Source organism: Artibeus jamaicensis, unplaced genomic scaffold (assembly GCF_021234435.1).
Source record: "Artibeus jamaicensis isolate MK-2021 breed Jamaican fruit bat unplaced genomic scaffold, CSHL_Jam_final scaffold_3151, whole genome shotgun sequence".
Classification (NCBI taxonomy): Eukaryota; Metazoa; Chordata; class Mammalia; order Chiroptera; family Phyllostomidae; genus Artibeus; species Artibeus jamaicensis.
In genome coordinates this window covers 1,894,594-1,916,853 of record NW_026522037.1, presented here as the reverse complement: position 1 = coordinate 1,916,853, position 22,260 = coordinate 1,894,594, and the positions used below count along the sequence as shown (strand labels likewise).

At 50.5% G+C, this 22,260-nt stretch overlaps 1 protein-coding gene across 1 annotated transcript in view; it reads right to left on the bottom strand.

Annotated features, from left to right (window-relative positions):
• Nucleotides 1-22,260, bottom strand: part of SDK1 (sidekick cell adhesion molecule 1) — a 577,655-nt gene that overhangs the window by 190,472 nt on the left and 364,923 nt on the right. The window contains exon 5 of the mRNA XM_053656995.1: nt 18,052-18,185. Coding sequence (XP_053512970.1) covers nt 18,052-18,185 — 134 coding nt within the window. The remainder of the gene's footprint in view (nt 1-18,051; nt 18,186-22,260) is intronic.

Genomic DNA, 22,260 nt, shown 5'->3' with positions numbered 1-22,260 from the left:
TGAAATGTGTAATATGCTATGGTATGCTGCTGATTGACTGTGTCCTAAAAATTGTCGTCGTAATAACACAGAACTAATTCTTTAACAGAGTTTACGATCACTGGAAATAATCAACAAATTTCAAATGCAACGTACAAAAGTGTTGTGTGCATGTGGGTGCACATATGAGCACACGTGTGGGTGATGCTTGTATGTTTGCTGCAGGGAAGGACGACAGGGTCAGTGATGAAAATGTGGAAGGAATAAAATACCCCAATTTTACCTCATTAGGATAAAATTGTGTGTTTTTTGGGGGGAGAATTCAATAATGCTCCAGCATCACCTCCTCTGAGGGTCAGTGTGTGTGAACTTGTGTGTGAGTGCGTGTGCACACCTGCCTGGCACAGAGAGGGCAGCCCAGTTCCAGTCGGAACAGCCGAAGACAGGCCCCCGGCCCCCCGGGACCAGCGTCAGGAGCTGGTTCCTCGCAGGCAGCTCTGCGGCGTTTTCCGGGCCCGTCAGCGCATCCAGCGCCTGCTGGTGTCAGGCCGTAGGACCAGCTCCACAGTGCGCTCTCCCTTCCCTTCCTCCCCTGGGCCTGGCCGGCAACTTGCAGTCCCATGAGGGTCTCCCCTCCTGCCACCTCCCCCTACCGTCTTCAGATGTGCATGTCCTGAGAACTTTCTGGGTCACCGCTCTTGACCTGCCCTGGCTCGGGCTGGCCCTCCTCTGAAGCGGCGGTGCCCGCCTTGCCCCCACGGGCCCACCAGGGGAGCCCTGACGGCTCCGTCTCTGGGTCTTGTGTGGTCACAGACGCTTTGTGGAAACACATGGGCTGGCCAATACGGCATTATGTTAAGAGCCCTTTTCTTGAAAAACAAACAACACACACTTATTTGCTAAGTGATAATTGGATTAATTCAGGAGGTCCTACTTAGGATGGATTTTGAATAGAGGATCAAACATTTTATAAAAATTAAACCTCTTGTTTAATCAGAGCAAATCAGAAACGTGGTCGGTAAACAGGTTTGACTTTTGTCTCCGAGGCCTCAGGCAAACAGTGCCGCCGACGCATGGGACTTGGGCTGGACATTTGCACCAACTCCACTGGCCCTTCAAGTCAGAAGTGACTTTTCCCCTCTCTCCCTAAATTCTCTATTGTTGAAATTACAACTTAAGGAAGTGGGCTTTTCTTTGGTTAGTAAAATTCTCTGTTGCAAAAGAGATTAAGTTGCAGGAAGCTGAAAATCCGGGGGAAAAGATCAACGAAGGTGTAGGCTCCTAGCCGGTGGCCCTGTGAGCCAGGCTCACACCTGAGCCCGGCCAGTTAGCAGATCCCAGGGCCCCCGGGTCTCAGTAGCGTGTCTGGGGGGGGACCTGGGGCCTGACTGAGCTCACTCTCCCCCTTCCATCTCGTGCCATCCATCTGAACGACCCCCTTTCCCTCTGCCTTTACCAGTTAGAATTTTTATTGGCATTCTATACTGGGCTTTAAGAAAATGTTTGATCAGTACGATGTTTATATATTCTTCGCATTTCTATTCTATATAGGTTTATTTAGTTTTGCTGGGCTCATCAAACCTGGCTGAAGCCTTCCTTCGACAGAGGAGAGAACTGAGGCCCGGGGCCCCAGTGGACAAAAGGCCAAGAGCCCCACGGGCGTCTGAGGAGGGGAGTTCGCCGTGGCACAGACTTGGGCTCCGGACCCTCTGCGGCGAGGCCCTTTGTATAACAATGCCTGAGTGCCCCTGATAATATTGTTTCCGTTCTAACAGAAACTAATTAATTTCCATCAAAGGCATTATGAATAAAAAAATCAGATGTGCTGAAAAATGAATTAAAACTAATGAAGGAATATGAGCGATTGAAAACAGGTTGATTTTAGTTAATTTGGAGAAGAAAGAGCCAAGGCCTATTTTGCAGGTGAAAGGACTTTAACAATCTCTTCTCCACAATAAAAGCTCTTTAAAGAACAGCCATGAAGTTAATAAATCACACCCCACCTGGGCCCATAAAGTAGAGCGTGCACCACCAGAGTGTTCAGCGTGGTCAGAGCACAAAGCAGCAGGGGCTGCGTCGCGCACAACTGTGAGGTTCAAGTGGACAGTAGTGGACAGAAGAGTTCCGGTTTCCCCTTTTGGGTTGGCACCGGGCTCTGTGCTCACACTGGTGGTCAAGGGCAAGTCTGGCGGGGAGGCCCAGGCTGCCCCGAGCTCTGCTGGCTCCTCTGTCATTATGGACCCAAAGGTTTGCTCCTGAGGCCCGTTTTGTCCCAGGTGCAAGCTGACTGGGGGCTCGACGCAGGTGCTGATGCCCCTTCACTAACTGGAGATGGGGGAGCCCACCCTGCTGTCGTTGAAGGACACGTGTTCACCTGAGACTCCTCCCTAAGGATACAGAGACCCTAGGGCTGTGCCTGTGTTGATAACACGTTCTCTCTGCTGTAAGACTCAGTCCCGTCTGCGCCCAGGCTGAGGGTGTGCGGGTGCAATTCCACTGAGGCAGAATGAGGGGGAAAGGAGGTGGGTCCCTCCCCCTCGGCCAGAACAACCGGCCTGGACAGCCTCTGCTGGGTTGACCCAGAACTTCTTCAATGCGTTCAGTGGACTTGTCCCTTGTCCTGGCTGCCAGAACTGCCCACTGTCTGTGATCATTAGTGGGGAAGACAGGGAGCCTGCCAGTGAGTCACCTGGGTCCACATGGAATCCTTGGATCCCGTTGTGCAGCGGTGGCCGGGGCCCTGGTGGCTGTCAGCATCAGGGCCCATGCCAGCACAGGACTCTCGCCCCTTGTGTTCGGGCCCCAGGCCCCTGGTCCCGCAGCAGGGGCACTGTCTCCCAGCAGCAGGCACTCCAAGAGGCAGAGCCTGGGGGTCAGGGTGGGGGTCGGAGTGGAGGTGGGTGCACCCACGCCTGGTCAGTGGGTGCAATGCAGTGGGAGGGCCTGCAGCCCTGCTACCTTCACCACTGTCTTCAGGGACTGCCCAAGGGGCTGCACCGGGCAGCCACCACCTCAGCACCAGCCGACAGACATGCCACCCGCCCGAGAGTCAGCCCCAGGTGCGTCCGAGTCTGTCCGTTGATTGTGCCAGCCCTTCCCTCTGAGGCTCCGGTCATGAGAAGGAGGGCAGGTGTCGCAGCTGAAGGGGTGGCTGGCCTGGGAGTCCAGGGTCACTTTTCATGTAACTCACTCCTGCCGCCTTCATCTGTGTGGGTGTGGCTTCCATGTAGGATTCCCACCCGCCTACCCTCAAGACTGGGAGAAGGTGACAATGCCTGGCTCACACCGGGCAGTCCTGGGGCCTGCACCCTCACTGCTGTGTGGACCCAGAGACTCATGGGAGTGCCATGTCTGTCCTTCCCAAGTAATGAGCCATTCCCTGCTACAGAAAAGAACTGCCTGGCTCCAGAATTTCAGGCCCTGGCCTGCACCTGTCCCCCTGGGGCCTGTCGCAGATGCACAGCGTCCCTTCTCCAGGGAGGCCTCCGGCACCATCCAAACTGGTGAGCTCCTGAATCTAGCAGACAGCCCCAGTGCCCGGGAATAGCTGCGGGCAGTGTTCCCAAGGCGGCACAGGGCTGCGGCTCGAGGCGGGAAGGGAGCCACTGTCTGCCAGGCCTGTGGAACACTGGTCGCCGTGCACTCAGGACCGGCTGACTGTGAGCTTGTGGTGGAGGATTCAGCAGCAGCTCTTCGTTCACCTGGGCCTCAGGTAGCAAACTCCGAGCTATCTCCCTGGATTCACTCGCTGCTCGGAGCTGCCTGGGGTCCCCAGGGTTCTCTAGAGCAGTCCTTCTTGAATTTTAATGAGTGCCGGAGTCACCAGAAAGCTTATTAAAACACAGATACGTGGGCCCTGCCCCTGGGAACCCGCGTGTCCAGCCAGTGTCCAGGTGACGCTGGTGCTGTGGTCCCTGACCCCACTGAGCAGCTCTGCTCTACGGTGTCACTGTCCACCCAGCAGCGTCGGTGTCACCTGAGAGCCAGGTGAAATCTCGGTTTCCTCAGACTTTATCGAGCATGTGAATAACCTGCGCATCTCGCTGAGACGTTGACTCAGATGCAGTGGGGTGAGAGCCGCAGATTCCCTGCTTCTAACAAGCCCCCTCATCCCCAGCGAGGCCACTCTGCCAGTCCAGGGGCCCTGCTCTCGGCTGAACCCTACAGTCCGAAGCCCCGTCTGTATGTCAGAACCACCTGGGTACTTCTGGGGCCTGAGCAGTCCAGGTGATGTTCACGGGCACCCAGGGTGAAGAAACAGGGTCACACGTTTAAAATGTTTTTATTCTTTGCTGTCACACCTCCCAAGGCGGTTGTTAATGTGTGGGCCCAGCACTCTCGCCGATGTTACGGGCTTTGCCTTCCATGCCCGACCTTCGGGTTTCCCACTGCTCCGGCGCCCCGCAGGCCAGGGGTGCCCGCCCCCCGCTGCCTTCCCTGTCCCAGATCGCACTTCCAGACCCAGCAGAGGCCTTGCACGGCCGCTTTACTGAGCACAGGCTTCACGTATTTTTGTCCATACAGTCCGTAAGGAATTTCGAAAAATTATATTCTCCTCATGTATTTTAAGTTTACATTCAAACGTTTACATTTAATTTCTGGTGCATTTTAAATGACACTTTAGATCACTCTTTTAAAGTTATCCAGAAATGCCTAGGTACCATTGTGATTGGATATCCCTCATCATTCCTCTAGAAAATCTCCTTTTAATAATGGGATGTTTTACATTATTCCTTTTTCTCCTTCAATCCATGCACGGAATTTTATTTACTACTAACAAACATAGTTCTTGAAAGTCTTTTATCACTGTGCCCTCTTCTCTATACAAGAAAGGGTAGCTATTTCATTAACTTTTTTTTTCAAATTCCTGTGATCTAAAACCTCTGAGTGTTAAAAAAAATTGTGGGTTGACTATCCATTATAGTTATTATTTATAATTAATAACCAAACCAGCATATATCATTACAAATTTTGACAAATGTTGAACATAAAAATAAAATTTTCTTGGAAATGCATCTCAATGAGATAAATGATACTGTTATTTTTTAAAATTAATTCATGTACTTATGCACAAATATCACTTCTAACTAAAATGAGGAAGCATTCAGCATCAATTTTATTGCTACATTTAGCTTTTATAAACGTGTGCACTGGGAAAACTCACTTTCTTAAATGAGAAGTGGGGAGGGAGGGCCTTGTTACAGGAGCGCTGCTCCATTTCCGACACCGTCTGACTGCACTGCCCCGAATCCCATAGCAACCTATCAGCGGACGTCATTTTTAACCATCTATTGGCTGACACCTTGACTATGTCCTGCTTCAGTTTTGCTGAAAGCTAAGGGTTGTAAGTCCCCTGCCTTGCAGGAGGATTCCTGCGTAATTAATTACTAAAGTCCACTTTCCCAGCACTGAGCCCGATATTTGGAATCCCCCTCCACTGGGCCAGCAGAGGGCTGGGTGGCCCTGGGGCAGCACATCACAAGGGCCAGGAGCCTGGAGTGAAGCCCTCCTTTGGGAGGGGTGGGGCAGAGCGGGGGTGGGGGTGGGTGGTGAGGTGGAAGGCTCTGCTCCCTCCTCTTCCTCCCAGGCCCTTCTCAGGCAGGCAGCTTGGGGAAGGGGACAGTGTAAGTTTCAGATGCAGACACTGAAGGTCCCTGGAGTCCCTGAGCCCAGTTTGAAGACCCCTGATCCACATGAGCCCCCACACCCTTGGTGGCAACCAGCTCAGACATGCCTTTGGCCAATCTGCCAGTAGGGACCCAGCAGACTGTGGCACAGGGGACTGTGTGGGTCCCATCCACCTGCATGTCTGGCTTTCACTTCCCTCTTTTTGACAGAGACTGGGCACAGTAAATGGCATCTGGACCCCAGGAAAAACACTATTGCAAACGTAATTGACAGCCCTGCCTGGTCTCCCTGCTGGGGTCCTGGGCTGGGAACTTGGAGGCTGTGGGAGGGGGAGACATGCCCTGGAAAAAGCCAGGTGAGGACACGGGGAGAAGACAGCTGTCTGCAAGCCAAGAAGAAGACTCTCACCAGAAACCAACCTGCTGGCACCTTGATCTTGGATGGCAGTCTCTAGAATGGCAAGAAAACAGACATCTGTGGCCCAGCCCATGGTATCTTGTTAGGGCAGCCTGAGCTGAACACAGTAGCCTTAACTTACACATCCAGGTTACTTTATGTATCCGAGCTACACACACAACTTACACATAGGTTATAAGGGAGTCGATTTTACAAGTTACATCTAATGGCTGAGGGTGAAGAGCTCACATCAGCAGTCTGTCTGTACAGCGCCTGTTTGTTAATGACATTTGGCAGTGGGCTTGGGTCACCTCCCAGGGCTCAGTAGGCTCTGCCCGCAGAGGGCCGGCTCATGAGACTGCTGGGGCCTGGGGCCTGAGGGCTAGACCTTCGCAGACTAGGACACCCCGTCCTGTAATGAAAGTGCTCTTTGTCTTCTCTGCCCCGAAATGGAGCTCGGACGGCAGAACCAGTCTGCCTTTATCGTTACTGTGTTCCGATGCCTGGCACAGTGCTGGTCCCGCTAAGTACTCTGTAAATACAGGCTGAGTGAATGGATGAACGACTGGGTTGATGGACGGATAATGGACAGATGAATGAATGCATGAGTAAGCAATCTGGAGGAGCAGGGGTTTCAGCTAAATGTTCAGGAATAGGTAAGAGCCAGAAACACAGAAGGGAGGCGAAGCACCTTTCCAGGGGATCTGGGAGGGGCACCTGCGTGGGGGCGGGAGCTGTGAGGAGACGGGCTCACTTAATTTCCAGTGGGCCTCCCTGTGCACGAGCTCTGAAGGGACAGCTCTGCCCTGTGACCAGGAGCAGCGCAGTCAGCTGGATGAGTGGGGCGGAGACGAGGGAAGCTGGAGACCCACGGGCCGAGGGAGTTAAAGTCTAGTCCACAACTGAAAAGGTGCATGGGGACACGTCGGAGAACCTCGTGACATCAGGCCACACAGTCCGAAGGTCAGACCATCATGAGAACTTTAGAGCCATGGCGGGCTTAATGCCCTCTGCCCCAACTCTCCACCCAGCAGACCCCCGTTGCTCAGGTTGCGCTCACGCCTGGAGACGGCGTCTGATCAAAGGCGATACTGGAAGTCACGAGATTGAACGAGATGTCCAGGGAGAAAAGAGCAGCAGAGAAAAACAAAGTGCTGCACCCAAAGGCTAAACAACGTGGACGCCTCCCATTCTGGGGTAGGGAGAATGAAAAGGAGCTACAGGCAGCAAAGAAAAGGGGTGAGAGGCAGGACAAGGCAAGGGCATTGAGAAAGCAGCCCAGCGGCAGAGATGGAGAGCACCTGGGGAGAGGCGCGGGAAGGGTGGTTCCCACGCAGCAGCCGTGAGAATGGAGGTGGAAGGACGAGCACGCACTGGTTCCCAGTGACGGCTGTCCGTTCGCTGAGCAAGTAGTTATTGAGCCTCTCCTACTTTTCAGGTGCTCTGCCAGCTGCGAGGGGAAAAAGGGTGGGACTCCTAGCCCTCCTGGCACTTGCTGCGGTGGGAGGGAAGGGCCACACTGAGGAGAAGGCGGTAGGAAAGGCATCTTGGGGAAGGGAGGAGGGGACACCGGTGTTGGGAATGGCAGGAGCAGAGGACACGCCGCTGCAACAACCGTCCTGTGCTACAGAGCACTCGCTGCTCCGCCACGCCCAGCCTCCCCACTCTCCACCTTCCCCTGGGTGGGGGCACCTCTCCTCAGTGAAAGAAGAAATGGGAGGCCCACCTCAGAGGTGGAGCCGACTGCTTGCTGGCCTGCGCTTCCACACCAGTCCCCCGACTCCACCCACCTGGAACCCACGCCCTGGGCGCTTGTCACCTTCTCCTGGGCCTGCCGCTCCTGAGCAAAGGTGAGTGCAGAAAAGGCAACACCCACATGTCCCCTTCATCGGTTGCCTCCGCATTGAGCACCGTCTCTGGGTAACATCAGGGGCTCAGGGTTTTACCAGGGCTGGATTTGGAATACCTGAGAGGGGGATTGCACACCTAGGAACAAGAATGAGATGGACGGCCTCTAGAGCCAGGGGACACCGCCCTGCAGCACTCGACCACGTCTTTGGACAGATGTGCGGGATGCACGAGGCGGGTGACCCAGACAGTGGGGACAGTTAGCTACTCAGTGTTCATCCAGGCTGAGTGAGGTTCAAAATATTTCCTGACCAACATGGCAGGACACCAACCCATTGGAGCAGAAGCCAGCAGGGACAATGGCTTCGAATCAGCCCCCCAGGGACAAACCAAGGGGTGGCCCTGATGCAGCTGATCTTGGTGCCAGCGCCAGGTTCAGGTAAGTAGAAGGGCAGCCTTGACTTTAATCAGGAATATGCTGTCACTTTTTAATGTTGTAACTAACATGAACAAAGAAATGAAAGGCTTAAAATATTGCCTGTTCATTTTAAGTCTTTATGCCAGTAACATTTTGCATATTTTTTGAGACCATTTTCTCAACTCAGGAATTTTCTCACATATGCTCAGGAGATGTGAAACCACTTAAGTTTCAGGGAGTCACGGCCAGAGGTCAGTGCGGCACAGACGGTTTCCACGCGGAAGGTGTTCTGGTACTTTGGGGGCTGCCCAAAATCTGAGGGGATTAAAGGGGGAAGTTCAAATTCTCCCCAACGAGAGCACGTCTTGGTGCAATGCCCCCCTGTCTGAACTCACAGAGCCACAGAGTCCTGTGACTTCCTGGCGGGGAGGTGTATCGGAGCGCATGGCAGTGTTTTGAGGACAGTGAAGGGAGCGCTTGGTGCGGGGCGCTCAGTCCCAGGTGGGGTGCAGCTCAGCCAGCCGAGTCCATCATCAGTAACACGAGCCATCAAGAGTGCTAATGCCCCACCGGCCGGCCCCATGGGGTGCTGCCCGTGACTTATGTCTTTCCCAGTTCCAGCTCCTACTCCAAAGTCCAAATTGGGGACTAAAATGGAAAAATACTTGCTCTTTTAAGTGTTTCACTTGAATTTTGCTCTTGGGGTTTTGTTTGTACCTGGTGCCTTCGGGAAGTCACACATGACAGCCTCAGCCTCCCCATGCGGTGACTCAGGCCCACGGCCAAGGTGAACCAGAAGATCAACACCTCCCATTTTTACGGCTCTGTGAAATCATAATCTTCAGAATCCACCTTAAAGTGCTACACTTGCCAGATGCACCTGGGCACACGGCAAGGCACAGTGACAGTCGGCAGTCGTATTTCTTGTGCCCTGCTGTGGCCTGCTTTGCCCAACACGGAGCTGCACTGGGTTCCGAGACAGAAGCTGATTCTGTGCCAAGGGGGACATTCCCAAAGATCCTGAGAGGTGAGAGGGGATAGGCAAAATTATTGCCTGAAATGACGAAGAATCACAGGCAGGGACCTTCACTAAGCGCTCGCTAATTAGGACACGCAGAAAGAGTACATCTTAAGATACATTTTGGGCTCCTGTTATTTCTGATGTCAGTTCCACTTTTTTCCACCTCAGCTGCAAAGTGCTCTTGACAAAGCGCGGAGTCCCTGGCTCTGGGTTTGGTCATGGCCTTCAGAAGAGCTCTGTGACCTTTCACGTTAACGGATACTTGACCTCATTTTCTTTAGGCTTGATTTAATATTCTCAGCCATACTGTAAAGGTCTACAGCTTTAATTACCTGTTGTAATTGCCTTTCGTAAGAGCCAGGAGAACATCATTTTTAGCGATCAGCTGTAAAATGTTATGACGAAGTGGGAAAGGCAGACTGAACTGTTATGGAAAGGCGGCCCTGGGTCAGGCTGCCCGCATGCAAGCGGAAACCAGGTAAAGAACATTCAGTGTGACTTTAAAGAGCAAAAACAATTTTGAATATAAATAATCTACAGTCTGGAGCTTGAAAAGCTTCTCAGAACTTCTGAAGGACGAGAAACAAAACAGGTGGTCCTTCATTAGCAGCTGTAGCTCATGGAAGCCATCTGCACGAGGAAGGCGAAAACTGGGAGGAGGTAGTGTGGGGTTGTCTCACCGGGAAAGGAACTAAAAGTTGAGCACCAGAGAATTGACCATAATCGTCATTTGTATTTGACTATTGAGTAAATAGTTTTCTTAGAAACACTGTATTTACTACTAACAACTGGTCCTGTGGCCTCACCTCAGCCCATAACCAGACAGAATGTGTCACGGATGGATGTTGAGTTCATATAGTGAGTGCAGAAAAACCCAATTTTCCATGCCCCTTGCCTGTGACCTCTAAAACCTTCCCATCTGTTCCCATCACTTATGGTGACGGGGAGGCAAAGTGCTTCGGTGAATGCAACATACAGTGTTCAGAGCAGGGCAGATGCCGCATGAGTAAATTGTAATGTTGAGTCACTCTCCATAGAAACGTTGAAATGTTACGTTTACAGACTATGAGTCTACAGTGAAGTGACCTTAAATTCTGGTCCGTGGAACTGAGGATGTGGCTGTTGGCTACGGTGAAGCAACTAGACCTCAGAGTTGAAGGTAAGAGTCCCTGAGGCCACTTGTAGTTACAGCCCAAGAACTGCCACCACTAAAAGACTCGTGTGTTTGAGTACCTGGATATCCTATTTAAATCGGCACGTTTAACAAGGGGCAGGAGGAGAGGTGCTTTGGAGAGTATTAAAGGTAAGCTTTGTGGAGGTGTTTGTAGTAAATCTGATTCAGCAAGTCACTACCCAATGCATATTTGTGCCCTTAAATGATCATACGTCATTGAGAGAAGTAAATGGACACAAAACCTGCCGTTAGAGGTCAGTAGTAACACCGGGAAGCAGGGGCCCGCTGGGGCAGACCACATCTTACGGAGCAGCCTCCGTGGTGTCGGGCGTGTGACTGAGGGTACCAGCATCACTCAGTGTCACACGCTGAGCTTCAGCAGGGCGGTGCTCCGTCATCAGTAAGCTCTGACTCCAGCCTCTTCGCCACGACGCCCGCAGGCAAACCGTGTGCAGGTGAGCAGGGTGTCCCTCACGGTCCGCCCTGTCATTTGGTCGCCACAGGCGCCCACCTCTGCCCTGCCTCTGCGCGCACAGCACGCCGATTTCACCCGGGACGAGCGTTTCTTGGGAGGGGCTCTGACATCAGACGGAAGCCCACCCTCTCTCAAACACGGCTGAGGTCTGAGGCTGCCTGTGGAGGAGCTCTTGGAGAATCTCCAGGCCCAAGGGCGGGCGGACTCTGTGGGCGGCCCTTTCCCCCCAAGGTTGGCTTCTCCTTGGGCTCTCCTCACTGGGACGCATGTTGACACCAAGACTACCCGTCTTCAGGACAGAGGCTTTTTTTTTTTTACAGGAGGGACCAGGGGCCTGGGGGTCAAACCAGCCTTGGCTTAGAGCCCCAGGTCCCGCCTACAGTTTTTGTGGTTCTGGTCAACATGTTAACTTCCCAGGTCCTTGCATTCTCCACTTTGTGAGGGGGTGGACCACTTGCTAAGGGCCCCTGTGGAAATGAAGGGGGGAAACACGGGCACAGGAGCCGGCTGGCGCCCTGTTCTCGGAGCCCCGTTCTCGGAGCCCCCAGAGAATCTCCGAACGGTGCACTTATTAAACACTACCACCCAATGTGACCAAGCCTGGGGCAGGTTCTGCTTCCACATCCCCGAAACAAAGTTTGTAGAACTGCGTCTCTTCCACAATTGAAGTTGCAATCTAAACTTTTCCAACATAGATTTGAAGGACTGAAAAAAATGTAATTTCTAGTGTATTTTAATACTTTAATATTCAAGTCCATGTTAATAAAATGAAACACACTCTTTGATGTGTATCCAAAGGAAGTTAAATATTTGATACGGCAGGTCTGAGGATTTGATACACATCATCACCCATTTAAAAAAACACTCGGACAAGCTCTAATTTTTAAGTCGGAGAGTTTACATCATTCCTTTATTTCCTTTTTGAACTTGTATTTTCATTCCACTCCTACCACAGAACTTCCCCTTTATTATATTTAATGATTCAAAGTATTTTATTGGACACCGTGCTATAGGCTCTGAAAAAATATAAATATAAATTGAAAAATTTCCAGCAATTGCATGTCTCTGGGGTATAAAATGTTTTTTCTCTTGGATTGAGTTATTATTACAATTATTATTCATAATCAAAGCAAATGTATAAAAATTTTGATGAATATTATATATAAAAGTTTAAAATCACTGGAAATGTATCGCTCTGTGAGCTAGATCATGAGGTTTACTGTAATTCCAACACTAGTTTTCTTTTTACAGATGTAACTGCTATGAAGGCTCGTTCATATGAAGGAAGTAGATGAGAATGGAAGGAGTTTTGTTATGGAAACTGCTCTCAGTTCTTTGAACTCCTGGGCAGCCCAAAGTCAAACAGTAATTTATTAGTCACAATAGACTATTTGTTCCAATAACAAATACACCCTGAAGCCCTGGTGCTTAGTGCACAAAGGTTTATTCACTGCTCAAGGGGAGCCCTATTCTGCTGGGCTGTCCTCTCCACTTGCCTGGCAGGGCCTGGGCAGATTCCCACTGGGGCTCTAGCATCTACACATGTAGCCTGGCCTTGGTTGTCCCTACAGGGGAAGAGAAAGCATGAAGGTGACATACTGGCTCTTAAATGCCCAGGCTGGAAGCGACATACTTCATTCCGCTCACATTTCATTGACTGGAGTTAGCCACTTGGCCTGAACTGTAACGGGGCTAGAAGGGCTTCCTGATCTATGAGCAAGTGGCGTGTCTATTGTAGTCACCAATCATTGAACGTTATTTATAATAAACTGTCAGCTGATGCTGCTTTTGGTTCCTGCCTTGCTTTGTAGACTGCGAGGAATTGGAAACACCTGATCTGTGAAATGACTGATTTCCCAGCTATCAGAGTGCATCACTTTCTCATCTTGGGCATGGATATTCAGAATTGTCCCTGTGTTTGACACCTGGGTGTTCACACCCTCAGATGATGTCTGCATTAAGGATCTGGAGTGAGAGAGACAGGGGCTTGGTGAACGGGGCAGGGGGTGAGAAGGGCCCTCTGAAACTCGGGCATCTGCAAATCTAGTTTTAGAAAGAACGCAGGCACACACCTGGAGGAGGAGTCTCGAGAAGTACACACACCTGCCTGCCCTGGGAAACCTGTGTGCACCCTGAGAGGTGTGCGGCCCAATTTGATGGTTGCTACTTTGGGGAACTGGGGATATCAGACTAGCCCAAATTTGTTCAGACGTTGAGAGCAAATTACAGTTCAGGGTTTAACCCAATTTCCTAAGACTTGCCAAGGGTGACATTAGGCTGAATAAGTCACCAGGGGAAGAGCGAGGCTGGGATGAGAAGAGCTGGGACTACGGTGCTAAGAACATGAACGGGCAACGGAACAACCCAGTTTTGTCCCATGGGGTGGGAGAGAGTTACAGCCACATTTATCTGTAATTGCCTTGGTCTCTTTTTTTTAATTGAAGTCTGCTTGAGAAGCCCCTAAATCGCACTCACCAGCTCATAAGTCCTTACATTCGGGGTTCAGAAACAAACCGGGAGCAGTCGTGTTTTTATTCATGCTTTGAAGCTGAAGCCACAGGGAGACACTAACCCCCATCCCTATCACACAGATCGGCAGGGCCTGTCAGTGAGGCGGTGAGTCCTGCCCCGCGTGCAAACAGCCCCCAGGGAAGGTGCCTGCTTCCCTTTCCAAAGAGGTGAGCAGCTACTCTCAGGACCTGCCAGAGGGTGTGCCCCCGCCTTCGCCTGCAGCACGTTTGGTTCTGCCTGAGAGCTCCCCACAGTGTAGACTGCTGCACTGGAAAGCACTCTGGGGAGGAACCGCGGGCCCGAGTGGTTGGGAAGGTCAAGCACAGAGGCAGGAGTCCCGGCGGCTGACACCGTTGTCTCCATGTGCTCATCCTTAGCTGCGTGAGTGGTACAAACAATTCTCTGCAAGCAGCACCATGAAAATTTGCCCCAAACTACACATTATTGGGAAGACCAAGTAAAATATGGATTTCCATTCTTAAATGGCATACTATGTCACGAGACATGAACCAGAGATGGAACGCAGCAGTCACGATTGGCAACACACAAAAGATGCTGTTTAATCCACGTGTATCTCTTTTGTGTGACAGCTATATGCTTGTCACTTACACCTAACTGAATCTGAGCATGTCAGGGCTGCATGCGCACCAGGCCAGGTACTGACGAGACCGAAGCCCAGATGCAGCTCTGTTGGCCGCCCCCTGGGGAGGTGGGGCCAGAGGGCCTGTGTGCCCCCCCCACCCCAGCAGCTTCACCCAGCGAGTGGTTGAACTTGCTCCTGAGTGGAGGAGGCACTCCCTGCCGTGTTTCTGACGGCCCTGGTAGTTGGGCCCCAGGCGGCCGGCAGAGCCAGAGCTGGATCCTCCGCTGGTCATTTATGACACGGACAGTGTCTTCAGGCCAGTTTTTAGTAAAATTTCAAACCGTTCGATTGCTCTGGGAATCCCACCCATGTCAGGGGACAGCTGAAAGGCGGATGCCTGGCCCCTGTCCCTGTAAAGTTAAAGGCACAAAGGACATAAGCTGGGATCGAGCCCAGGTGCACAAAAGCCACGTTTTGCACACTCATTCTCGGGAACCCACTCTCAACCGCTGAACATGTATGAGGGCCGCAGTGAAATTAGCATCAGAGAGGACAAAAGAATGTTAAGTGGTCTCCAGAATTAAAAGCAAGGGTTTGCCAGCCTGAAGGAGGATCGTTTGGAATGATATCCTATCCGTGGCTGTTGTGCGAAGAGGGGACACGAAATGAAAGGGGTGAAAATAGCGGGAGAGAGAGAGGCAGTCATTTCTGTTTTAATCTCCACTTTGTCCCTGGTAGACAATCTCATTACGCCGGACACTGTGAATACCGGGCCAGACTGATGAGTGCCAGAGGCACGCGCGGCAGCCTTTACACAATAACCGACTGACGCCCGTGCAGAAGGCTCATCTCCTAACTCTGCCCGTTTTCTTTTCTGAAGAAGCAGCTCTCGTTCACATATGAGTTCAGTTCAGAAGATCTGATCCGCCAGAGGTAACTCAGTGTAAAACCTTCAAAGTGAAACCCAGACACAGGGCGACAGGTTTACAAAGCTCACCCGGCCTGGACCTCAGAATGGAAATGTCTGCTCTCAGACGAGGGGGGCCCGTCTTTCTTCTCCGGTGAGCTTCTGAGCTGCAGGAGCCAGCCATGAAAAATTCATGCAGGCCGTTCCACCCGTTCCACCCACATCCTTAACACCTGCTGGCCTCGCCTCACCCGAACACGTCAAAGCGAATCCTCCCCTCACCCCCGAGACGGCAGCAAGCTTTCCCTGGGAGCGGGAGAAAGGGGCGCTCGAAATGCGCCGGGCTTCCTGACAGCGACGGTCTGTGCCGAGCATGCTGTCACTTGCCTTCTCAACCACAGAAGGGGGAGATGTTCAGGGACACGACTACTGTCTACCACACAGGCTCAGAGCACCAGGCGCTCCCATTAGGAGACAGCATTTCACTTCTGTCACGTGTTTAAAAGATTATTTATTTTTACCTAAACCCTCTTTATGTTTTGCATCCCATCAGCTTCAGGTCCAGCCAGAATATTTAGCCACTGGCTAAACTTTTCACTAAAAGGCGGCGAGGTGCTGAACTCTCAGGTGTGTGTTGTTTGGGAAAACACAGGGTTTCCTCCTCCGGTCAGGTGGGGGGTGGCCTGCCACTCTCTGAGCTTCTCGGTGACCAGGCTGGCTCCTGGGTGCTGCTCCCTGCAGGGCGAGTGGTGTGTCACCGTGACAGGAAACAAGGAGGGGGTGCACGGCACTCCAGTTTTAAATTGATTCTAAGTGCAACCCACCAGAAGTTTAACTGCCGGTACCTTATAGTCCGACTACATTCACTACATAACAGTTCCCTACTTGAGTCTCCTGATGCCAAAGACAAATTTATTTTTGTTAAATGAAAATTGGCTATCATAGCTTTTGATCCTTCAGAAATGCTGGCTGGCAAGTTTTTAAAAATACTCATCATTATTGTTTGGTGTTCTGTTTTGTTAATGCCTATGTCAGGAAAAAAAAAGATTTTTAAGTGTGCGGAACACACTGAACCTCACTACCAGCGTGAGCCGGTCTGGGGAGCGCCTGACTCCGAGGGGGCATGGCTGGAGGGGGCGGCCCTTCGAGTCTCAGGGCTGGCCTGTGGTGGGCGGGGGGGCTTCCTCTGGAGGCTGGGAAGGAGGGAGACTCACACGTACAGTTCTGGGGTTCTCACTTTTCCCCTGTCCTGATAAGAAGCGAAGAACATACAAGGGAATGAAGTGCAGGTTTTCCCTTACGATGTGAAAGACATCCTTGTGTCACCCTCCGTGCACCTCTGTTTCTACGCATTTTACCTGGTGCCAAGGAGAAGATAAAAATATACAAGGGAATGAAGTGCAAGGGAGCTAATCATAATATTTATGAGCTTCTCGGATGGAGTGGAAACTGAAATTATTTTTTAAATTTGCATATTCCAATTATCTGCTGGCACAGCGTCGTTGAGTTAGCATGGCGATGCGCACAGGCCCGGCACGAGCTGTATTTTCCACGGCACGTGGGGGACGCCTAAACGCAGCCGTTTCAGCACTCTGGCGGGGTAGCATCACGTTAAACAGAATGTTTGTGCCTTCTAACAGACTGAGACAGATCTCCTTGTTTCTGACTCAAAATTCCTCCAATCTGACCTATTACTATCCTGGTATGTGTGTTACAATTTAGCGCTGAATCAGGTTTGCTAGACAGAATAAATGGCCCTAACTGTAATACTTGAAAATCTTTAATCACAAGCTATTTGATGATACAATTTCCATCCCTTCTTATCAATATTGAAGAAATCTTGATAGTATACATTCATTTCTATTGTGATTCTTGATTCAGAGGGTCCTTTCAACCACAGCGCACCACACACCGCCGGCTTTGTGAGTCCCACACCTAGTCCAGGGACACGACCCTCCACAGCACTGTGAAGGGGGTGCTGACCGCCAACTGCGCGCTCAGCCTGTCATCTGGAGACCAGCGCTCAGCTCCTTCCAAGGACTCAAGGGGCTGCCAGCAGGACAGGGCCTTGCCAGGAAGGTGCCGGGCACGGTGACAAAGCACAGGCAATTCCCTGTCTCCTGCCCCCGAGTTTGCTACCAACATTCACTCAGAAAATCCTACTAGAAGCCACGTGACCCCCACGGACCACAAGCAAACACCACAGTCCTATCCCATGTACGAAACAAAACTTCCCAAACTACCTGAGGGGGGGAGCCATTCCTTCACGGTGTTCTTTAAAAGGCGGAACCTATTCACACACAGACAAAGCCACTGAATTTACTCTGGTATGACGTGATCACAATGCTCTGAAGTTCACCTTGGCCTTTCCTGGAGGCATTTCCCCAACAGCACAGGTGCCACGTTGCCCACCACGCAGCTGCGCGCAGCCAGCGTCTGGCGGCTCGCTGTCCGATCCGCACGCTTCCACCTCCCTTTGCTCAGGGTTCCTGCTTCTGGTCATGTCCCATCTCCAGCAGTTACCTCCCGCTAGCAGGACTTCTGGGGCCTTCTTGCAAAGGCCAAACATTTGAACTAAGTCTCCTCAAACGGAAATGTCCTTAAATAAGCAGGACGCGTAACTGTGATTTGTGGGCATTCTTGACCTGATTCAGTTAAATCAGGTAGAAAAAAAATGACCAGCTGATTGTGCTTAAGAAATACTGCTAATTTGAACACAATTATATTAGTGTATGTATTTTCTCAAGGATTTCATTATTTAAAGAACATGCCCTGTGCCTAACCTTGTCTCAGATAAGAGCCACAGATACAATTTCATAAGTCAGAAGACATTTTGTTGTTGGAAACAGTACACATTAAAAGTGCAGGGAAGCAGAAAATATATTTTAATCCTCCAAACGAATGAGACTTGGCATTCAGAACTATGAGATATGTTCACCTTTTCTGCCTATCATTTCTCAGGAAGCAGCCGCTGACCTTTGGTCAGTACTGAACCACAACGCCGGCACCAGGGGGCTAAGGCCCAGTGCAAAAGACCCCCATGAGGCCGTGGCTGTGCATTGGGTCCGACTTCCCTGCTCTCGGGGTGATCGGGAGGGTTTCAGAACTCACTGGCTACGCTCAGGAGGACGGGCGGGCTGGTCTTATTCTCTCCGTTCCTCTCGTTGACGGCCTGCGCGTAGTAGGCCCCCGCGTCACCTGCTGCCACCTCGAGGATCACCAGCTGATTCTCCAGTGTGATGGCTCTGTGTCAGAGAAGAGAAGGGACTGTGTCAGAGCCACTCTAGAAACCTGTTGTTTGTAAGACAGAGCAACTTACTAGGCCAACAGTAAAGGGTTGTCCCAAGGTTTTTTAAGGTCAAAACAGGGCCTGCAAGGGCAGGAATGAATGAACCCCTGGTCTGACTGTAGGGACACTTGGCAGCCCCTCAAGTGCAGCTGACCCACTTCCCCCAACCCCCGCGCCAGTTTGGAGGGTCACAGCCTCCAGGTGCCCCTCACCTGTCCCCACACTCAGCTAGGAGGAAGGCAACATTTGGAACACACACACACACACACACACACACACACACACACACACATCTGGGCACCTTGGGGAACTGATTACAGAACAAGTTAGAAGGATCCCTGAAGAGCGGGCCATTCTCCTTCAGGTGGGGCTTTTGGACCAAACCCTGCAAAGGGAGCGCCGGACCACCAGACCTGGACCAGACAAACAGATCGGTGGTGACGCTCCACCATGGGCAGCCTCACCGGAGCCTCTGCGTGTCTGTCTCTAGACTGCAGGCAGCAGGAGAGCCACAGTGGGCACGCGTCTCCCAGAACCACTGCATCAGTCCAGGGCCCACACTCTTCGCCTGCACCAGCCCCGGTCCCAGAAAGGCAAGCAGCCTGTCGGTCACCCCTGAATCCTTCCCATAAATCCCAACTCCATTGTGAAAAGGAACCTCTGAGACATCTTCGGGCCGTCTGCCTGCCCTCTCTTTAGCAATGAGGAAACAGGATCAGAGAGGTTAAGTCATTTGCTGAGGTAACACAGCGAGGCAGTGATGAGGGAGGAGTGCGTCCTCTCACATGTACGCTGGTGCTTAACTGTGTCACACGGGGACTCACCCAGTGACTTACTTAAAGGAAGAAGAAAACTAATACGGACACAACTTCCATAAATCCAAGCAGCTTTTAGTTAAAACACGCGCCCTAGACCCTGTGCGCACGCTGTGGTTCTGCGTGCTCACTCTCAGCGAAGGAGGCAGGGAAAGCAGACTTTGATGAAAACAAAACCACGAAGGTGAGTGAGGTTCTCTCTGGCTGATGAGCTGGGCTCTGAGAGCGAGACGTATTCTGAGCACCGCCATGTCATCCCGTCTGTGTTCTTGTTTCCAAAATGCTGGGACCACCTGCCCCCGGGCCAAACTATTACCTCTCGCAACTGCGTTCCTCCACGGAGAAATGTTTTATTGATTCGTTTTTAAATCCCAGAGATTCACAGTCCTTCTGCATTCAGAGAAACAATGCAGAACACAGAACTTCCCGTGAAGATTTTTATAGTAATCTTTTTCTTCCTGCTACCTTTTGAAAAGTTTTTTCAAAAACCCTTGATTTTTGTACATATAAGATAAGTTACATAACCTTATCTTAAGAAGTTAGTGCTCATTCAGGATTTTCATAGGACTTACTACAGGTTTAGGTCTCTATGACTTACTTAGCTCATTTCTCACTTCAGAAAATGTCTGTTACGAAGTTTTCAATTTTTAGTCCCATAAAAATATTTTTTTAAGTTTTACTATAATATTTATGACTACTTTATAGATTCTTGTAGAGAACCATAGAAATTATTCCACTTTACTTTAGTACTTGTTATACTGGCACCTAAAATTAAATATGAGTATTTATTACATATGAAGTTACACATTTAATACTACAATTTAAAAACAATAACTTTTTTCTTTAACATCTGATTTTTGCCTTAGTGATTTCAAATATGCCTATTATTTCTCAGAACTATTCTCCAAAAATACCCATAATTCTCTATATTATATGGTATTGTTTTTGTTTTAAGGATACTGAAAATTTAACAGCATATAAGGAATACAAATATTAAATATTCAAATTTACATTTACTATCATTTGTATCTTTAAGCTGATTTTTTCTTTTAGTTTTTCATTGCTGGACCAGTTTAAGTCAAAACTCAGGAAGAAAACTTATCTACTGTCAAAAATGCACCATAAAAGAGCCCAAACTTCGGAGAACATTAGATTAGTAAGGGTCAGTTCCCCAGAAGACGTACCTGTTTTTCTACCCAACTCTTTCTGAACACAGTATTTTATTAAGAAAACTGACTGTAAAATGAAATTTAAAATACCTAACAACATTCATCTTAATTTCAAACCCTGATGACTTTGTGATGCTTAAGCGGAGAGCAGTCTTTGAAGGCGGCCTGGCGAGGGCCAGGCGACCCTTCTGAGTCCTCTTTCCCATCAGACCTGCCTTTGCTGTGGGGCCCAGAGCCTCCCAGGTGGCTGTGGATGCGAGCAAGTCAGCCCATGTCCGGCACGGGGTTTGGACCTTGACCCTCAGGGGACGGTAAAGGTGGTCTGGCCACAGTAAAGATAACAAGGAATCAGCATGGGACCCAACTGGACCCAAGGGAAGGACCAGGCTTCTTACGCCTGCTGTAAGCCAGCCAGGACATATGCAGCTGCCAGGAGCCCGACTCAGTGGGAACCCTGGGGGCCCCAAGTGAAGGCAGTGTGCAAACTAAGGCGGAAAGGACAGAATTGCGAGTCAGGCCCAAGGAGAGCAGAGCCAAGGGGCGGAGCTGGGGAAGGAGGCGCACGGTCCTTTCACGCAACCCTGATGCAGGCTCGTAACTGGGCAGGAAGGAGGTCAGGCTGCTGAGGTTGGGGCTGACTTCCAGCGTCTGTTCAAGTCCCTACCACGGAGAGCAGCAGGCGGTTTGGGGAACCTGCCCAGCAGTCTGAACCCCTCGTGGTAATCCAATGCTTTCACCAGTGACTGAGAGGAGAGACCCGGTGGAAGCCTGCTGGCCTGTGGCAGGGACCTGGTGGCTGCCCTTGGTGTGGGGTGGCCAGACCTAGTCGGTTTCATCAGAACACAGGGCAGGCCTTTCACCCCATGGCCAGGATCAGGCTTCTTACCCCCCACTAGACAAAGACGCGTGGCGTCCCCGATAGCTGTGGCCATGCTGTGGCCGTGCCCTGGCCATGCTGGGCCCAGCCTGGGCACAGAGCCGATGGTGTCAGTGGCAGGATGGAGAGCATGGGAAGTGCCTGGGCACTTGATCCCAACAAGCTGACCAAGTCCGTCCTGTCCTGTCTCTGCATACTCCCTATCTCTGGCTTCCTGCTCCACGAGCTGACGTTCTTCATTCAGGCTGAACTTGCTGAAGTCAGGGTTTCTGTTACCAGAAGTGAAAGGCATCCTGACACACATTCAAAAGGGCATATGCAATACCATCCCTTTGGGCTGAAAATGATAAAAAAGTATGTGTCCCTTGTGCATAGAAAATCAGTGTTACACATGTGTTTCAATATACATGTAATACATAAAATGTTAACAGTGCTTAGCTCTGAGTGGACAAAGTATAAGTTTTTGCTTTTGATTTCGATACTGTGAGATATTTCCCACAATAAATAAGTATCACTTTTATTAGAAGAATAACAATTTTCAAAATGAATGCAAGGGCATGCTAAGTAATTATGGTAGCAAAGTTTAATATTTTGCCCATAATGTGAACTCCATGGCTTTATTATAACATAATTCCAAAGTACTAATTTAAAACTTACATTGACTTTACAAAAAATAATTAAAGCCAGAGAGAATTTCCCATATTTTAACTTTATCAAAATAAATGTATGGTTTTATGTAAAATTGTTTTCTTAGTCTTCCCCATCTTTTATTTATTTATGTATATTAAAAAATGATTTTATTTATCTTTAGAGGGGAAGGGAAGGAGAGAGGGAGAGAAATATCAATTGTGGTTGCCTCTCGTGCGTCCCCCACTGGGAACTGGTCTCAACCCAGGCATGTGCCCCGACTGGGGATTGAACTGCAATCCTCTGGTTCACTCAATCCACTGAGCCACACCAGCCAGGGCATTAGTCTTCCCCATCTTAATTCTAATTTTCCAAATGAAATCTTATACCTCTAACTTCTAATTCCATGGGGTGATAATAAAGAAGAAAAAACCAGAGAACAGAGTCCAAGGCAGGGCAAAGGCACCAAGCTCGGGAAAGCCGATGCGGGTTAGTAGGGAGCCATCTGTAGAGCGTGAGTGCAGGGAGGGCTCCCGGAGGGGA